The following is a 17756-nucleotide window of genomic DNA, read 5'->3' on the forward strand; positions in this document are numbered from 1 at the left end:
TTACTACTGGATTGAATTATTAATTGGTATTTTCAAAATCAATATGTAGTGGTAGTCGATAGTTTCAAATGTATTCTTTGAAAGAGCGTATTAGAGATAGCTATCACAACCCTAACTAGACGGCTTTATGACGTCCCAAACATGAATAGCCATGCAATAAGTATGAGTAACAGTACATAGTACAATGAGAAATCCATTAGCCAACCTGGACTGTTCACTCTCTTTCGTAGCCACAGGCGGAAGCTCCTTCGTTCTTTTCATTAGAACCTTTATTAGCTTCCTGGTCGTCGAGTAACATCGGTGCAGTACTGCGTGTGCTACTCTGTCGACATACATTGCCCTTCGACCACTCTGGCGATGCGAGTATGTCCAGCAGGCGATCGACAAGTAGAACTGTAATAATTAGCTTGTGAACGCCCAGTCATCGAACAGCACTCACCAGCTAGCATTGTCAAAGAGAACGTATATAGAATAATAGGATGCGTCATATATCTGTAAGTCAAGTCGAAGTTTTCTGCAAAAGCAATTTGAGATATCAATATGACTGCGCAGACAACCCGAAAGGCCACAGCAATTGCATTGAACCAAGGTCTGGGATGCCGGCTTGTCAATGTTGCAAAGATGGCAAAGTGCAGCATTTCCAGACCAACAGTGATAAAATAATAGACGTAGACAAAGGCAAGGAGGCTAAGGTACAGTTTCACATACTGCATGCCCGCGGAGCTCGTGGAGTCTGGATCTTCAAGCGTAATACCCATACTCGAGAAGAGAGCAACCGTCACATTTCCTGTAAGGAATCGTCCTTGCTCCTCGTTGATACCGTACGCCTTGGCCCCAGTGGAATTCGCGCTTGAACAGATGTTCGTTTGATTCCATAGAGTTCCGAGCACGTGGTGTATAGCTGCCTTTTCATGAGGCGCTTTTGTGTAATCGATTTCCATGTCGGTGATCGTGCGGTTAAGCAGATTTAACGCCGAATTTATAGCTGGTCGCGGTTCCTCGCATGCAAAATTGGTAGTTTCCAGCAAATATCGTAGCTTTAGCGAGATATCCAGAGCTAAAGCTAAAATTTGACATGCTTCGGATGAAAGAATTATGCATACATGGAACGGAAAGTGCAACTGAGTCCATATCTGCTGTCGTATCTTTCCATAGGATTGTCGTGGGGAAATATCATAATATGAATGCCAAAGAAGATACTGTTATCGTCAGGTTCATGGTCCAATGGAAACGTATTTGGTAAAACATACCACAGTTGTCACAACGCCCATAACATGCAGTAGAGATGCAAATGTCCAACCGCCACCAGCAATCATTTTGTTTACGATCCTAGTCACAGAAATCACATGCTCACCAATAATGATCAAGGTCAACAATCCCATTCTCGTCGTAAGGTGAGTATCATCAAGTTCAATGCCCGGGCTATAGTTTGACGTAGTAATTACCACCAGAGACTCGAACAGAAACAGGCCAAACCAAACTAGCCAGATATAGGGCTCGCTTGGCTTCAACGCCAGAAACATCTGCCTGCGTTAGCGAGCCTACTTTTCCGGACATAACATTCCTTACTATCAAGTATGAGATCCCGGTGATGCTATGCAGGCCGATAATTACAGACATCCCTTTCACTGCCGTACGTAATTTCCCGTAAATGAGCCAAAGATTAATGCCATACTGCAATGCAAGCATGAAGCGGCTTCCAGAAAGCAATATCGACAGAGATCTGAAAGCCCAGACATTCTCAGCTTTGATCTGCGAGGAGAACCGCGATCCAGCCGAGGCAAAGCCAACCATAGCAGACAACTGGACGACCTTGCAGATGCGCTCAAAGATTGAATCGCGAGAAAACCGTATATCGAAAAGAGTAACTTGGAGCCATGTGAACCAAATGATGCCCACAAACCCGACATATGACCACACCGCTAGAAGGAGGTCAGATTTGTATTCCCCTTGACTGTTTATAGCGCGCAGCACCGACCTTGGATATTGTTTATTTCGTGGGTAGCAGAGAACGTGGCGAGATTAGCGACGAGGAACACATCGTAGAACAATTCAATAGGGTTGGCATCGGAGCGCTGGCGTAAACGTGGTGGTCTGCCATTAATCTGATCGAGAGGGCTAGCCAGCCAAGGGATGACATGAGGAGTATTGCTGAGTGGAATTAGTAGTTGACTGGCAGTGCAGATATGAGCAGTACTTACGGGGAAGTGTCTGTCCGTGATTGCCTACGGATTGAGTAGGTCCTGAAGGAAAGAAATGACGACCGTGGCATGATAAGTGGATTATTCAAGTCTATAGCTAACTAACAGGGGTATCACGATGTAAAAACAACAAAAAATGATGAAGTTTTGTGAAATAACAGAAGATAAAGAGTCAGTAGAAGTGCCGACTGCGGATCACGAGGTGTTCCTGAAGGAAGGTGCGTCCTCAACCCGTTTGCTTCCATACTCAGATAGACATTTACTCAACTTCGGAATCAGTTCGAGATGCTACTAAAGACGTTCCCAAACTCTCCAAGCCTCGGCCAGTCGAAGAAACATCTCCAGGCAATCCCTTTTCTCCCGGAATGAGGCCAGCTTCCACTCGCAGCTTCTCGTAATGTTCGCCAGCTTCCTTGATGAGCGTCTGAATTTCAACTTCGCGGACTGCAATGTCGGCTTTCTCCTTTCGTAGCTCTTCCATGCGATCGACCAAGGCTTTCTTGGAACTCTCCATTTCTGCTAGCGATGTACGAAGACGGCTTATAACACTAGGTAGATTGGGTAAGGGGGCGATCTTTGGCGGCGTTTTCGATCGACTCGTATCATCTCGGTCATGACCCAACCCGTCCATACCAGCGCGAGTCTGCGCAGCCTCGTAGGCAGCATTACGCTCTGCATCCGAGTCCTCCTCTTCCGAGCCTGCCTCTGCCTCGTTAATCATTTCGCGCATTTGCTCGCGATTTTTTCGTTGCTGTTCCCGCTCAGCCTTTCGACCAAGAGATATCTTCCCATCCTCGACGAACTCGTCAAACCCTTCCGCAAAGTCCTCGTCATCTGGAACTAGGCGAGTCTGTTCTTTTCGAGAGTCCAAGGCTGTACCATCATCTTCAGCCTCATCCCGGTCATCCAAAGAGATATATTCCTGCTCGTTAGCCAGCCTCGCTCTGCGGGCTTTTTTCTCTCGAATCTCTGCCTCACTAGGTATGACTGTGGCACTGGATGTTTCCATTATCTCGCCAAATTTGGCCGCAATATCAATGAAATTTCGTTCATTCTTCACCTCCGCCGACTCACTATCTGCGGGTTTGGGTGTGGAAGGCGTCGAGCTTCGTAATTCCTTGATGTAATCTTCTCCGTATATAGGTCTATCTTGATCTTGCCCAACTCGAAACGGAAGATGCTGATTGGATCCACTCGCGTTTGCTGCTTTCTGAAATGTGTTTTTCTCGAGCACGCGACGACCAAGACCTGGTCTCTTGGGAGTAATAACCTCGCTACTTTCGCCGCCATCATCTGTCATCGAAGTCTCGCCGGGCCCGAATGAGAGGCGGAGTTTCGATTTTTGTTTCGATTTCAAGCTTCCCGGTCTTTTAACAACTGGTCCATTATCTGTCAAACATATTAGTTTCCTTTTCCGAAGTGAGTTCAGTGGGGTTGCTCAAACCTTGCTCCGTCGTAGCATCCTCGCTGCCAATCTTTCGCGGCTTTCGGCGAGTCGTGAACGGCGAGTTCATATTTTCTATATAGCCTGGCAAACTTCTATTGAGGCGATTCAAAAATCAGTCCGCTGACTACTGTCAAATCTGCTGGTGGAAGTAAGTTATCGCCTTCGATAAAAAATGACATAGAAGTTCCGCATTGATAAAAGATCCGCGGCCAATCATTTTTCCGAGGGAGCTCTATCGTACTAAGGACCGCAACAACAACTTCGGAGCACATCTTTAACTGAATACCATCCTTACACGTCAAAGCATAAATTGAGAAAGGGCTGAAAGCAACACCGTCAAAATGCCTCAAGCTCAGCCAGAACTCAAGAAGGTCCGTTCCCAGATTTCCCTATTGCGATCAAGCAGGTTGTCATACAGTTGATTTTTTCCAACGGAGGGGAAGCTAACCTCGATATCGCATGGCTCTATAGTACATGGAAAAGCGGTTGTTTGTGCAACTGAACGGAAATCGCAAAGTGATTGGTATTCTACGAGGTTATGATGTGCGTGTTTTCAATACCGGGATCGATCCTGCCACTTCACAAAACGTGCGGACTGACTTTTTGCAGGTCTTTATGAACATTGTTCTTGACGACGCCGTGGAGGAAAAGCCCGATGGAGGGAAAGATAGGTTAGGCATGGTGGTACGTTCGTCACAGCGCAGCAACTGTTTTGATTGAGACGAACGGTGTGAAGATTTGGATTGGAGCGCGCATGCTGATTTTATATGTTGTTTGGACAGGTTATTCGAGGAAACTCGGTCGTCATGCTTGAGGTATATCTTAATCCCCTTTTGATTCTGCACTCCGACCAAAATCATGTAAACTAACTTGTTTCCTCTCTTCAGGCACTGGAGCGTATCGGCGATTAAATAAAGAAACGTAACAGCTCACAGCTCCCTTCTCTCGGCACAATTATCAAAAAAATCTCGAGCACGGAAAGACAGTTAATTACACTTGGGTTCAATTCTTTCTTTGTTAAACATCACTGGAGTTCACGGATGGCCGGCTTTTTTAATCGCACGTGTGTTATTCTTGAGGATCTTTATTCGTTTGTGTCCGATTACAGGGCATAGAGAGAGGGAGTGAGGAAGGGGGTAGGAAAAAGGGAATAGGAAAATGACATGGAAGCTCTGTTGGTCATCTGGAAGGACTTCTTCAGGACTGAGAAAGGGGCCATTTGTTCTTCGAAGAGGAAGGGATCAGATGCAGCCCTGCAAAATTCGCTATGTTCTTTGAAGAATGAGGAAGCATTCGTTGCAGAAATGATGATATCGAAGAGATACCCTATATGAAGGAAATAGAATAAACCTGCACAAATTCTCCTAAGGCTCATTGACTCGAGAGACGTTACGCGTTTCTAGAGCCATCTATCTACCGTGTAGCCCTCTTTTCGAGTGTTGTCTACCTAGGCACCTTGTAAAGCTATTTTAATGGGTATACCATACCCGGTCTATGCAATTGCTTATGTTCATACTCGGTAGGTACGACACTCTTAGAGCCTAGTTTCAAGATACGTATGAGCTTTGAATTGGCTTGTTTCTGATGCAACTGGACCACTACACTACAACAATTGTAATCTGTATGCGCAGTAGCACTGAATAATGACGATGAACAACCATGATGTTGCTGATGCTGGTGCTTGAGTCGCTACTAAAAAAGAAAAGCACAGTTGTGTAATAGTAAATGTGGTTAGATTGATGAAAAAAGGTGATTCGTTAAATCTTATTTTTGACCGCCCAATTTGAGTTTCAGTTTCAGTCCACCTGGAGTGGACGGAGTCGTGGCAGGGGACTGTGAGATTGGAGCAGGAGGAGGCATGGCAATGAAGCTTGGAATGCGTAATTTGGTGACTTTGCGTTGTTCGGGTTGAGGAGCAGGAGGAGGGGTAGGAGTTGGCATAGAAGGAACCTTGCTAATGTTATGAATGTCGACGCTGGATTTGGATTGTTTGAAAGTAATTCGAGGACCAGGTGGTGGCATGCCTGTTTCTTCGCGCTTTCGTTTTGCGCCTGCGACAGTTGTTCCGTTGGCGTCTTTGGCAGGGCCTAGGGATACCCGGTACCGGTTCGATTTGTAGAATCGCATCAGACCCTACCAAATAGTCAGCATGGTTGTTAAGATCAATTAGGTTGAAGATATCAAATATACTTACACCTTCAATGCGCTGGCATTTCCAGTATCGCGGGTACTTCAACCTCACAGGGACAGATGTTTTCGCATCGTACAAGACCCGGCATAGATCGGCATAGTTGGATATCTCCAAAGTGCCTACACATGAGGAATTGCTTGCGGCCCATAGAGCTTCCTTCAACGTGGTGTTTTGTGCTAGCTCCTGTTTAAGTGCCTCTAGAGCCCCAGACATTGTCTGTTTCCTGGCTAGATTCGCACGGCGTACATCAGTCGTAGATTCTTGTTCAATGATAACACCCTCGCTTTGTGTAGATTCGGTCACAGTCTGATCGGTCCCAAAGGCGACAGTAGCAAGCGCCCTACCGAAAAGGCAATGAAGTTGTTGACGAACCCACGCAGAACTATCCGAGGACATGTTGAAAATGAACCATCGAAGCAGTTCGGGGGTCTTGAAGATGTCCAGCTCTACTAGACACTCAAACGCGTCTATTCGCAGCATATCAAATGTTCCGGCCCGTGTGTATTGTAGAAAGTGAATAAGGTCAAGATCCATGATCCTGGCTTTAGTGAGTTGCAACTGGCAGTGCAACGCAGTCCGTGAATAAATATTCTGGAAGGAGCTAGACCACTCGTCCATACGCCTATATCTGTCGATTTCTGCAATGACATCTTGCTCGAGTTTGTCTTCGGCTTGGCGTTCCAGTTCTTTATCCATATCGAACTCCATATCGTCTTGTGATGGCGTCTCTGCAATGCGACCCTCAAGAGCATTGACCAACGAGGCCATAAGAGAAGCAATGTAAAAGTTATCCGAGTACTAGAATTTAGCAAGTGGTTAGCGAAGACCATCTTAGGAATGAAGTGTCATGTAGAGAAGAGATCCATACCTCGTTATTCGAATTGTCGCTAAATCTGAGCTTGTCGAATAGAAACTGTTTCACCCTCAGCGGAGTTTTTCCATTGTTATCACGGATGCGCGATATTGCTTCAGGAATAACTTTCTGCAGTATGTACGACGCATGATCGGAAAAGTCGTTGTCACGAGTGACGTGTGTCCCTGGGAGGCAAAATAGTTCTTGGAATGCTCTTTCCAAATGATAAAGACCTAGCCAGTCGAGTTCCTCCTTTGCGTGTTTCACTAGCGCATATGCTGCAGCAGTACGAATGCCATGAAAATAGCGTTTGTCCATCAGGGTTCGAACAAATATCGTGGATATCAGCGGGTGAGGTTTTTGAATAGCCATGTATTGCATCGACTGCATACGACATGATTAGTTGTAACGCGGAAAACCACAAGGGTTTGAACTTACCTCGAGTTGAGCGACGACGTCCCGATCCTGCTGCAACTGTGACAGATACATGTAGCCTGGCATGACCAAAGACATTTTGCAGATCCATTCAAAATCTGCATCCATCCTGATCCATTCATAAGATTCTTGACCCATGCGTTCCTCCTCCTCTTTGCTCCAATCTGATAACCTCCATTCCTGCATATCCTCCTCAGTCTGTAGTACATCACCAAGGCAATAAAGGAGGACATCATCTTGTGATTCTGCAGTTGAATCAGCTCCTGCATTTAGCGTCACACGCTCTTTTTGTCTCTTATTCCGTTTGAGTCTCTTGTATTTAGTGTTGTATGGTACCTCAAACTTGGTAACAGCTTCTTTTATCTCAACAATGTGTTCATAGGGTGTGCCGTCAGCCTCGTGAATTCGTATCGTCATCGAACCGGTAAAGATGGGTTGAACGGGTGCTGCATAAATGCTGCGGATTTCTTCCTTCATATCTCGCAAGAATGATGATTTCTCGAGGTTCTTAGGTGGCTGGGGTTCTCCTTGCGATTGTTTGATCATAATCTCTACTACCAATTTCTTCTTGTTAAAACGCTGAGTAGCCGTAAACCGGGGACAGCCAGCACCAAAAACCCACTGGTTGAAGAAGACTTCCAGTTTGCAATGTCCAAACCTTTCACACAATTTGATGAAACCCTGTGTGTAGACAGATCCGTTTGTCAGGTCTCCCATACGGTTGTTGAGCAGGAGACGACCTATGATTCGTGATAAAGTTGGCTTTCCGCTGATTTTGACAAGACGGCGCTCAAGAATGAAAAGTATCAGAGGGGCTTTCAAGGCAACGAATTCCATTTCGGATGGATCCAGTTTCAAAATGTTGCCCATGTCGAAGAGTGCTGGCCGTTCAAAATCAAGCTCACAGACCCGGTCAGACATTTGTTTAATGCGAAATCGATACTCGTTGTTCCCACATAGCTTCTTCATGAATGTATCGGTAATGTAATAGGCCATGCCAACGGTGACCCATGTATCTGCTTGTGTTCTTGGAATAAGGCTCACACCAATCCACTGAGAAGCTAGAGCGTAGACTAGACTTCTCGTCGAGTCGTAAATGGGATCAATGATATTTTCTGGAAACAGCAGACGATTGCTGCATATTGAAAGAGAGGCGGTTGATACTGTGTCGCAAGCTGCATCGTCCACAAAGCAGAGACTGTAACCCGAGTAAGGATACGAGCCGTATGTCACAGAAAAGTAGTCAATAGCTTTCGCTATTGGAAAACACGTGTTCTTGACTTCATTTGTCCTGCCGGGAAGACAATATGCATCCACGGGAACCGCATTATCACCCAATTGCTCATCTTGATCACTTTCGCGGAACTGTGATAAGTTGACATGTTCAAACGGGCCCACGGCGAACCCGATTTGCTGAGCAGAAATATTGGAGACACTAGAGAAAGAGACACTCTTCCTAGATGAGTCTTTCGGGTCGACGATTTCATCGGTCGTGTCACCTGAGCATACAACAGTCATATCCAGCGTACTGTCATCATCGGAGAGTGTGGCACCGGGTCGAACTTTATGTGTTGCAGGGCTCTTCGATATTTCGGGCACTTTGCGTTCAAATACAGCATTCAAAGAGCAAGGGCACTTGATAGTAACATCCCATGGGCATCTAACCAGTGGATCATCAACACACGGGAACAGACAACTACCCGCACCCGGCCCAGTGGAATTTGTAGTGTAAGCATGTGGATATCGCCTATCATCGCTGTCGACTCCAACGAACTGCAGACCATCTCGCACGTTATCCACGGTGAATTCGATAGAAACGTTGAGCGCGGTGTAACGGGGTAAGGAAGTTTCCGCCGGTTTCACGCTAGGTCCATCGCCATCGTCTGGGTTTCCTATAGATGACCTAAGAGCCAGCCGATCTTGGGCATCCAACGAAAATGGATCCAACTCTTCGATTTTCAGTGTCTTTGGTATTGTGATAAGAAGCTCGGGTTCGGGTGGCGAGCTGAGCAATTTCTCGACTTCGTCGGAGAGCCGTTGGTGATATTGAACGCCGTACAGGTTAAGGGTCGAATATGGATCCGTATACTTGATGGCTGTGGCTGCTTTCCCGTTGATATTCACTCGTTTGATTTGTCCTTGGCGAAAATTGAGCTTGATGACTCGGAATTCTCTATGGTGTGGATGAATAGTTATTTCAGTCTTTCCCTTTACACTTTTCGTAGCAAAGTCCACCTCTAATTCAAGATTTTGGTGAGCGACAGTGAAGTCTCGCGTAGACCAGGCCGGCGCTGCGCTGGTAGCCGTGGGAGTCTCGACGATGCCTGGCATCTTGAGGAAGCAATTTTCGCTGCTATGGCGCTATGCGCGCAAGCCCAAATCAGACCACCTTCATGTCCATGTACCAAAAACTCCCACGGTCACCTCCTCCGAGTGACCGAAGACTGATACTTTCGATGGAAGCGCAGGTGAAGGTATGGTGAGAGCAGCGTGTTTAAAGACAGAGTTGTAGAAGTAGACCGCGACGACGATGACGAAGTGCCGAATAGTGGACGAGTGAGCTGGTAGTGACTGATTAGCGGAACTGATCAGTCGTGTAGAACTGGTGATTGCGACGAAGATTAAAAAGGAAAGACAAACAAAGCTGTATGTGCCGGCTGCTGGTAGTAGTTATGGTGTTGAATAGAGTCAATAGAATCATGAGTTGAAGAAGCTTTGCCAGCCAACTGAGTTAGGAAATCATCCATCATCGTAGGGAAAGCACGGACCATTTGCTGGTCGCAATATTAGAGCCTTATTGCCTGATAGATCAGGTATCAATAGTTACAATCACACGTGACGGAAACGGGAAAATCTTCGTTCCGACTGCCGGGCTGCCAACGGCCTGAGGCTCCAAGGCCCACGCTCAGGTGTTTCCTTCCTCTTCTTGCCTAGACTCAATTTTATCTATCCACGCCAGATCAGGCACATTGCAAGTCTTCTCCATCCAACCCCCTGATCAAATACTTTGAGTTGGTGCCTATTGTTCTACGGCTCTTCACATCATATTCCAACTATTCTTTGTTTGTACCATTTTTCTTTGACGCATTGTTGGAGACTTGAGGCCTTATCCTGCTGAACCTCCACTATATACATTTTATTTTCCTTGCAGACAATCTCCCGAATGCGATGAATTGAGGCCATACATCTTTTACACAGCGCCATTGTAGGCTTTTTATTTCGTTGTTATTATATCAGAAAACTTCGCCCACCATGCCGGGAATTTTCAAAATGGTGCAAGGTTCGTCTGTCACTTCTGTGTTTCATCGCAGCTTGACATCAGCAGACTAACATGTTCTCTTTTCTGGTAAAATCAGCGGCGCAGGACTCGCTCTCTGACGAAGCTTTGCTACCCCTCAAAACCTACAAATATTCCAGCGTGGACAAGTCATATATTTCAAATTATATTCTCAGGCATTATGTACGTCCGTTTCTTACCTGTTTACTTTCATAACAGCTGAGCTGACCGAGAACCTGTCGGAAATAGTGGAATGCCGCGGTCGAACTCCTGCCATTATCCATCGCACCTAATATGGTCACACTGCTAGGGTTTTTCTTCATCATTACCAATGTGGCTTTTGTGACAATCTTTGTGCCGGATCTCGTCGGACCGGGGCCGACCTGGATATACTATAGTTTCGCTCTCGGGATATGGATGTATTCGACGTTTGACAACATTGACGGAAAACAGGCCCGTCGCACGGGAACGTCCAGCGGATTGGGAGAATTATTTGATCATGGAATTGACTCGCTTAATTGCACCCTTGCCAGCGTGCTTCACACCGCTGCAATGGGTCTTGGCTCGACACAAATCGGCGCTTTCACGGCTCTGATTCCTTGTCTGCCCATGTTCTTCTCGACTTGGGAGACCTATCATACGCACACTCTATATCTAGGATATTTCAATGGGCCCACTGAAGGACTGCTCATCGCCATTGTGATCATGATCCTTTCTGGAATCTACGGCCCTCAGATCTGGCACAACCAAGTCGCCGATGTCTTTGGACACAAGGAGTTATTCGGAACCCATTCATTCTTGGACTACTGGGTAGCCATTGTGTTTGGTTCCTTCATGATTGCGCATTTACCCGCATGTGTTTACAACGTTGTTCAGGCCCGCCGTCGCCAAGGTTTACCAGTCTTGCCGGTTTTCATGGAATGGACCTCAATTGTCATTTTTACAGTGTCAGTGATGGGATGGCTATTTTCTCCTTACTCGACGCTGTTGGCCGAGAATCATTTGGTGCTCTTTTGCATTGTCATGTCTTTCGTCTTCGGCCGCATGACCACCAAGATCATCCTGGCTCATCTGATCAGACAGCCTTTCCCTTACTGGACGACAATGTTAGTTCCATTGATTGGCGGTGCCATCCTCGCAAACTTGCCGTATCTTGGATTCCCAGCTGTCAGTTCCGGGTTTGAGCTCTGGTACCTCCGTTTCTACCTTATCTTCGCTTTCGTCATCTACATGCACTGGGCTTTTTTGGTGATTAACAGAATTACCACTTTTCTCGGCATCAATTGTCTGACAATCAAGGAAAACAAATCGGCTGCGAGGGACCACGTCTACCGGAACTTCGGCGAACCCAGGAACAATGGAGAAAAAGCCGGCTTGAAGCATCACTGAGTTTGATTGAAGAAATCCGCTTTTTTCATTCCGCTGCCTAGACGAGTGAAACAAGCAAACAGCACGTCATTTTTATCATTCGCGTGCGGCATGTATTTTGAATATACGAAAACTGATCTTTGGAATCGACGTTCTACGATGACACAAAGAAGTGTAATATAATGAATCCCTTTCTGCTCTGGTTGACGCTTTTAATTGATCCGACTGGTTGATATGAACCATATTGATGATGGTTGATCGGCTATTCAAGACATCCGAGAAGGGTCGTATGCACCGGTGACCTTTTATTCGATGCATTCGTCAAGTTTAGTGGCCTATTCGAGGAAATAGTTGTCACAACTTTTCATGTTTGATAGATATTCTACTTTTAATATTGACTGTATGTATGAAATGAGAGGTGTATATTCGTCTAACACCACAGCCAAATGTGAGTGATGACCAGCAAAGTTAGGAACAAAAATCCCTGAAGCTCGATCTCCCACTTTTCTTTATAATCAATGTTGTATCATCGATCCCTATATCAATGCACTTCTCATTCTCGACGAAATTGATGGATATCTGTGAGCTTTCCAGATACGGTTAGCTTTCACGTGCAATACAGGCATGTCCCTGTTGTGGCTCCATCCATCTGCATCCATGTAACCACATTATTCTGATATATGAACTTGAAGAGCTTATAAGTGTCGACTACGTAGTTGGCTCCGTCTAATGGAAGATTGTTTCGGAGACTCTGAACTTTCAAACCGCTCACCCCGGGTTTGTCTCAATTGTAAGGCGCGAAAGCGAAAGTGCGACAAGACACTACCTGCATGTTCTCGCTGTGATAGGTAGGTGGTCCCATATTCTTCCTGGATATTCTTGAAGCATAATGAATCGAGTCTCAGGCTCTTGTTGCGATGTGAATATGACAGCACAGACTCTATTGTTGCAGACAATGATTTCTCCAACATATCCTCCTCGCTGCGCTTAATCAGTTCGGTTTTCGGGAGTTGGATGTCATGGGTCCGGAATTTTTATCTCTCGGTACAGAAAATGCATTTGAATTCTTCTGAGAACTTTGTATCCACGTATTTGGTCACAGTTCACAGATGGTTTCCTATCATTGACGAGGAGCGGTTCAAGGACCGTCTTGAATCCCACTCATACGAATATGACATAAATGATTTTCTCTTGCTGACAAGCATATACTTGATTGTGCGGCGTCCAGATGAGCAGCAACGCCCAGCAATTATGGATGATGATCCATATCAGGCTGTGCGGCATTTCTATTTCCACGTTTTTGCAGACTTGACCAGCGAGCCATCAATACAGTTTCTCCAAAGTGGACTGTTGTTGGCCACCTACGAGTATGGCCATGGGCTTGTGGATGCCGCTCGCAATACTCTGTTTTCCTGTCTCTCTGCGAGTATGTTGTTAGGTCTTCACCAGACGAAGGCTCCGTTGGGCGTGGATAGCGCCTGGAAACGTGCCATGAAGGATGAAGCTACGCTGATTTGTTGGGCCATTGTTGTTACTGATCGGTAATTACCACCCCCTGTGTACATCTGCCACCAGTGGTTGGACTAACCTGGGTGTTATTATAGGATAATTGTGCATCTTCTATCAGGAAGCTTCAGCTACCCGTCACAAAGATAATCGACGAAGCCAATCTTCTCTCTGACTTGGAAGTTACGGAGAATAAAAGTGACGGTAGATTGTCGTGGGATCATGATGCATATACCGCAACAAGCTTCTATCGTCAAGTCCAGTCTTCGGTGCTAGTTGGAAATGTGTTAGACCTAATACTCAATGCGACAGATCCATTTTCTGAGGAATGTCAAAGACGATTTAAAGTGTTGGATTCGCAGCTTCAGTGTGCCATTCACCTTACTCTACAAACAGAAACTGCGGGTCAATTGAATTCCGTTTCTGAGGCTCTGTCCCTGAATAGAAGGTACTTCACCTGAACACAACGTGGCTTGATATGTTTCCCCCGGATTCTAACTGTTGCATATCCATGGATAGCGCGTTCTTCCTATTAAATTGGTGGCAGTACGAACATTCACAGAAGATCAACAACGAAGCCGCGCTTTTGCAATCGAGAATGGCCCTAGAGTCCGTCATAAGGATAACAGTAGAGACTGTGAGCGACTTTCTACCACGGATTTATGCCGGTTGGTTCAATGGAGTTCAATGCATATTCCTTGCAGCAGTTACAGCGATGCAACTGGATCCTACCAACAGTACGAGAGTGGAAGAATTGAAGGAAATGTTGGGAATCCAGTCGCTTAGATGGAACTCTGCAGGTATTTCATTTTCTAATCCGAGAAATGAACTATGACTGAATGTTTCTATAGCTGAGTACCTTCGTATCCTCTAGCATATGAGCGACAAGAACTGGGTAGCACCATGTTAACACTTGATATTGTTCTACTTCGTGGCTATCCTATTACTATTTGGAGAACCTCCCACCGTGTTGGACCTGGATTTAAAAACATATTTTGACTGCTCCGATGAATCATTTGAACCCGAACACCTGCCAAATCTACACTCTCCAAGGAGGGTAGCCACACTTAGCAAGTCTTTCAGGACACCATGAGCAACTCCTTACGTGGACCGGAAGACCAATCCAATATATGTCTGAAGAGATTCCGAAATATCCATGGACACCACGATGAAAATCATACTTCGGCCTTGGAGAGGCTTAATATTCCATGTTTCACGGCTTCAACACGACATGACTCTCAAATCCAGATAACCTTCCTGCAGCCTGAAGCGCATCACCAACCGATTCAAGTCCAAACTCCTGTGTCTCCTTGATTCCAATACCGCTCCCAAGCTTAAGCACTCCTGATTCGACCATCTGAATCATCTGCAGCACATGTTGTCGCGAGTACATGAATCGACCTTGAATTCGGATACTTTTAAACATAATATCCAGATAAGGCACATTAATGTTTCCTGAATGCCCGCCCATCAAGACAAACCTTCCAAAAGACCGCAGAGCCCCAACTGCTGCAACGAGGAGCGCGCTGTCCTCAATGGTAGGTGGTGAAAAGTCGATGTATACGTCAGCCCCCTCTGGTTTACCAGCAGCTTCCTTGAAAGCTTCTGCGTTGCTGGAAGTATCTTCTGTGAGAATCACTGTCTGCAGACGACCCGTAGATGCATGAGTAGCTTCTAGTGCTTCGAGGGCATTCTTGTTTCGACCCGCTGCCACGACTGTTGCCCCCATAGCTAGAGCTACCGCCACGGTAGCTCCTCCGTATCTTCCGGTAGCGGGTGCCACGATTACAACCTCCCCAGGATTAACATTTACCTCCGACAATCCGCCAAATGGGACCAAGCAGACAGGCATCAGACAAAGATCTGATACTGCATAACCAAATCTATTGAAGAGAACATCTTCATTCAAAGGATACAAATTCTCAAGCGGGAATTTGGTATATTCAGCATATGTTGCATTCCTCCACTCTCCATCCATCAACTTCTGCGCCGCGGGATACCCGCCTCCATGAATGCCAAATAGAATTGAAACATTTGGATCATCACGGGCACGGATCGTGATGTCGCAAAAGACGAGTTGGCCGGGGCTGAGTTTGACAGCATCAGGACCGACTTCGACTACTCTTCCTATGGCAGTGTTGCCAGGTGTTAGTGGAAGTGAGAGCGGGTACGGACGAGATCCATGGAGGACTTGATGCATGTAAGGTACGATATCTGCAGCTAGGGTACGGATCACCGCTTGACCTGCTTTGGCGACAGGACGAAGCACGGTCTCTAGAGTCAGTGGCTCGTTGCGAGAGCGAAGAATAAGAGCTTTATGAGTTGCCATTTAGTTTTGGTCGATGTCCTTGACTTGTTTCGTATATTGCTTGAAGGATGGTGCGGAATCGTAAGCTCAAGTTTAAAGAAGATGAACAATTTCACAAATAATTAGGAGATTTTGTGGAGGATTAAATAGTTTGTACGACTGCCTACAGATCTCTTAATTCAAGATGTCCTGAGGCGATTGCTCTAAAAGTTTCAGGTACTGCGTAATCCTTTGCTGTGCAGCGTTCAAGCGGCCCCGATGCGACAGAGAAAGTGCCACATACTCGACTTGTTGCTACGCACAGAACTGACGAGCGAGAGCGGGAAACTGGAAATAAGCATATGCGACCGGCTACATTATACGACATCACCCTCAAAAATTAAAGTTAGATCGAGATCGGATGTATGGCTTCTATTGATCCAGCTCGAAGTGCGGATGCAGGTGCGGGCGCCCCATCGATCCACAGTGGGCTGCGCTAGTATTCATTGGGACAGAATCAAGATGAACAGTCCTCTGGGCAGCAATGGACCTGTGATGCCGCCGCACCCTGTCCATGGTGAAAAATACCTATGACATCCGGCTGCTGGAAGATAGTATATGAATCTCTTCGGCTTTAAGATTTGTATTTCTCCTTGTTCTGTGTCCGTACCTGGAGGTTTCGGACTTAACGGAGTCGGGATCCCCCATAAATTGAATTCAACGCCGTAGGGTAGATATCCTCGATTTGTAGAAATAATTCTCGCCCTTCCCGAATATTCCTCAGATCCTGAATACGACTAGATCTATATGCTCTAAGAGAAAGTTTTCCGTATGATTATCGTTCCCAAAAATCTATCTTTACCCATTCAACTTCTTCGCCGTCTTTCAACTTTCTCTTATACCATGGGTGAACAAAACATTGTACTTATCACAGGTGCAAACCGCGGAATTGGATATGGCCTTGCGAGAAAGTTGAAGCGGCCACCCTGACTATCATGTCATCATCGGGAGTCGAGACGTCGACCAAGGCATCAAAGCAGCCTCTTCACTCTCATCTCTCGGCAGCGGAAATGTATCTTCATTGCAACTCGTCGTCACTTCAGATGAGTCAATATCATCAGCCAAAAATACCATAGAAGACAAATACGGACGACTTGATGTACTCGTCAATAATGCCGGTATTACTCTTGACGTGAAGGAAAAAGGGACACCGATACGCAGTCTAATGCAACGGACTTTCGAAGTCAATGTATTCGGCGCAGCTGCAGTGACGGAAGCTTTCATCCCTCTCCTTGAGAAATCCAGCAATCCGCGGATCGTGTTTACCTCGTCGTCTGTGGGTTCTCTCACCCGAGCTTCAGACTTGACGAATCCTTGGTCCAAGACGCCGATCACGACTTACAGGACAAGTAAACCTGCTTTGAATATGTTGATGCTGTCTTATGCGGCCCTGTTGCATGAAAAGGGCTTCAAAGTTAATGCTTCTTGTCCGGGGTACATTGGGACGAACTTGAATGATCATAGGGGAACGGGGAGTATAGATGATGGTGCTGTGAGCCTGGCTCGGCCTGTGACTCTCAGGAAGGATGGCGAGACAGGGACATTTTCAACAGCTGAAGAAGTAAGGCCGTGGTGAGTAGTCTTTTGGTGAAGGATGAAGTATGTTCACACTTTCTAAGGTTCAGGATTTTTGCTGGCTTTTGATAAACATATTTCTAGCGGTAGTAAGTGAAGGCTCCTTATATTTGGTAGGAAGTACCTCAATAGCATTGCATGGGTACTTATATACCCTTTGCCGCATAGCAATTCTCTATAAAGACATAAAAAGTCATTGTCGGCAGACATACTAACCCCTAGCCGTCCTCGCGAGCCAGGCCTCACATAAGTGTCACAAGTTAGAGTGCTGCATGATTCTTCTTCTTCAATCGAGATAACTTTACAATATTTATCCCTGCCTTCTCCTCTTTATTATCTCCTTATGAGTATTGCCAGAGCGAGAGCTAACTCCTGTCCACGCGTTCCAATCTGGCTCCGATGGATTGCTTTCGCGGAATCGTGTGTGATGGATGGATTTAGGGCAGGAGATTACGCCCCCATTCTTCAGAGCTGTCGGAACTAAATTACCACTTCACCAAAAAGAGGATCCCCTTAATGGGGCTTCTTGGTAATGGTTTGTATTCCAGCGCAGATG

At 46.1% G+C, this 17756-nt stretch overlaps 7 protein-coding genes across 7 annotated transcripts; 4 read left to right on the plus strand and 3 right to left on the minus strand.

Annotated features, from left to right (window-relative positions):
- Positions 1-214: 214 nt before the first annotated feature.
- TSTA_012530 (uncharacterized protein) lies at positions 215-3751 on the minus strand (the record flags this gene model as incomplete). The annotated part of the gene is made up of 7 exons (XM_002483334.1): positions 3646-3751; positions 2465-3590; positions 1979-2094; positions 1570-1922; positions 1251-1523; positions 440-1199; positions 215-393 (listed from the first exon to the last, which is right to left on the minus strand). The coding sequence occupies exons 1-7, from the start codon at positions 3713-3715 to the stop codon at positions 215-217; spliced, it is 2877 nt and encodes a 958-aa protein (XP_002483379.1). The 5' UTR covers positions 3716-3751.
- Positions 3752-3918: 167 nt separating this feature from the next.
- Positions 3919-5019, plus strand: TSTA_012540 (small nuclear ribonucleoprotein SmG, putative). Its single transcript, XM_002483335.1, has 5 exons — positions 3919-4019; positions 4120-4191; positions 4258-4332; positions 4431-4463; positions 4536-5019. The coding sequence occupies exons 1-5, from the start codon at positions 3990-3992 to the stop codon at positions 4557-4559; spliced, it is 234 nt and encodes a 77-aa protein (XP_002483380.1). The 5' UTR covers positions 3919-3989; the 3' UTR covers positions 4560-5019.
- Positions 5020-5196: 177 nt separating this feature from the next.
- TSTA_012550 (transcription initiation factor TFIID subunit TSM1/127kD, putative) lies at positions 5197-9458 on the minus strand (the record flags this gene model as incomplete). The annotated part of the gene is made up of 4 exons (XM_002483336.1): positions 5197-5781; positions 5843-6637; positions 6708-7076; positions 7131-9458. The coding sequence occupies 4 exons, from the start codon at positions 9456-9458 to the stop codon at positions 5413-5415; spliced, it is 3861 nt and encodes a 1286-aa protein (XP_002483381.1). The 3' UTR covers positions 5197-5412.
- Positions 9459-10084: 626 nt separating this feature from the next.
- On the plus strand, positions 10085-12273 carry TSTA_012560 (sn-1,2-diacylglycerol cholinephosphotransferase). Its single transcript, XM_002483337.1, has 3 exons — positions 10085-10407; positions 10484-10587; positions 10654-12273. The coding sequence occupies exons 1-3, from the start codon at positions 10380-10382 to the stop codon at positions 11791-11793; spliced, it is 1272 nt and encodes a 423-aa protein (XP_002483382.1). The 5' UTR covers positions 10085-10379; the 3' UTR covers positions 11794-12273.
- A 228-nt stretch (positions 12274-12501) lies between these two features.
- Positions 12502-14152, plus strand: TSTA_012570 (uncharacterized protein; the record flags this gene model as incomplete). Its single annotated transcript, XM_002483338.1, has 5 exons — positions 12502-12620; positions 12678-13313; positions 13400-13726; positions 13798-14078; positions 14130-14152. The coding sequence occupies 5 exons, from the start codon at positions 12502-12504 to the stop codon at positions 14150-14152; spliced, it is 1386 nt and encodes a 461-aa protein (XP_002483383.1).
- A 339-nt stretch (positions 14153-14491) lies between these two features.
- Positions 14492-15607, minus strand: TSTA_012580 (isopropanol dehydrogenase, putative; the record flags this gene model as incomplete). The annotated part of the gene is made up of 2 exons (XM_002483339.1): positions 14492-15405; positions 15454-15607. The coding sequence occupies 2 exons, from the start codon at positions 15605-15607 to the stop codon at positions 14492-14494; spliced, it is 1068 nt and encodes a 355-aa protein (XP_002483384.1).
- An 861-nt stretch (positions 15608-16468) lies between these two features.
- TSTA_012590 (retinol dehydrogenase, putative) lies at positions 16469-17201 on the plus strand (the record flags this gene model as incomplete). The annotated part of the gene is made up of 2 exons (XM_002483340.1): positions 16469-16499; positions 16582-17201. The coding sequence occupies 2 exons, from the start codon at positions 16469-16471 to the stop codon at positions 17199-17201; spliced, it is 651 nt and encodes a 216-aa protein (XP_002483385.1).
- Between the last annotated feature and the right edge of the window lie 555 nt (positions 17202-17756).

This window comes from Talaromyces stipitatus, genomic scaffold (assembly GCF_000003125.1).
Source record: "Talaromyces stipitatus ATCC 10500 scf_1105507295549 genomic scaffold, whole genome shotgun sequence".
Lineage (NCBI taxonomy): Eukaryota > Fungi > Ascomycota > Eurotiomycetes > Eurotiales > Trichocomaceae > Talaromyces > Talaromyces stipitatus.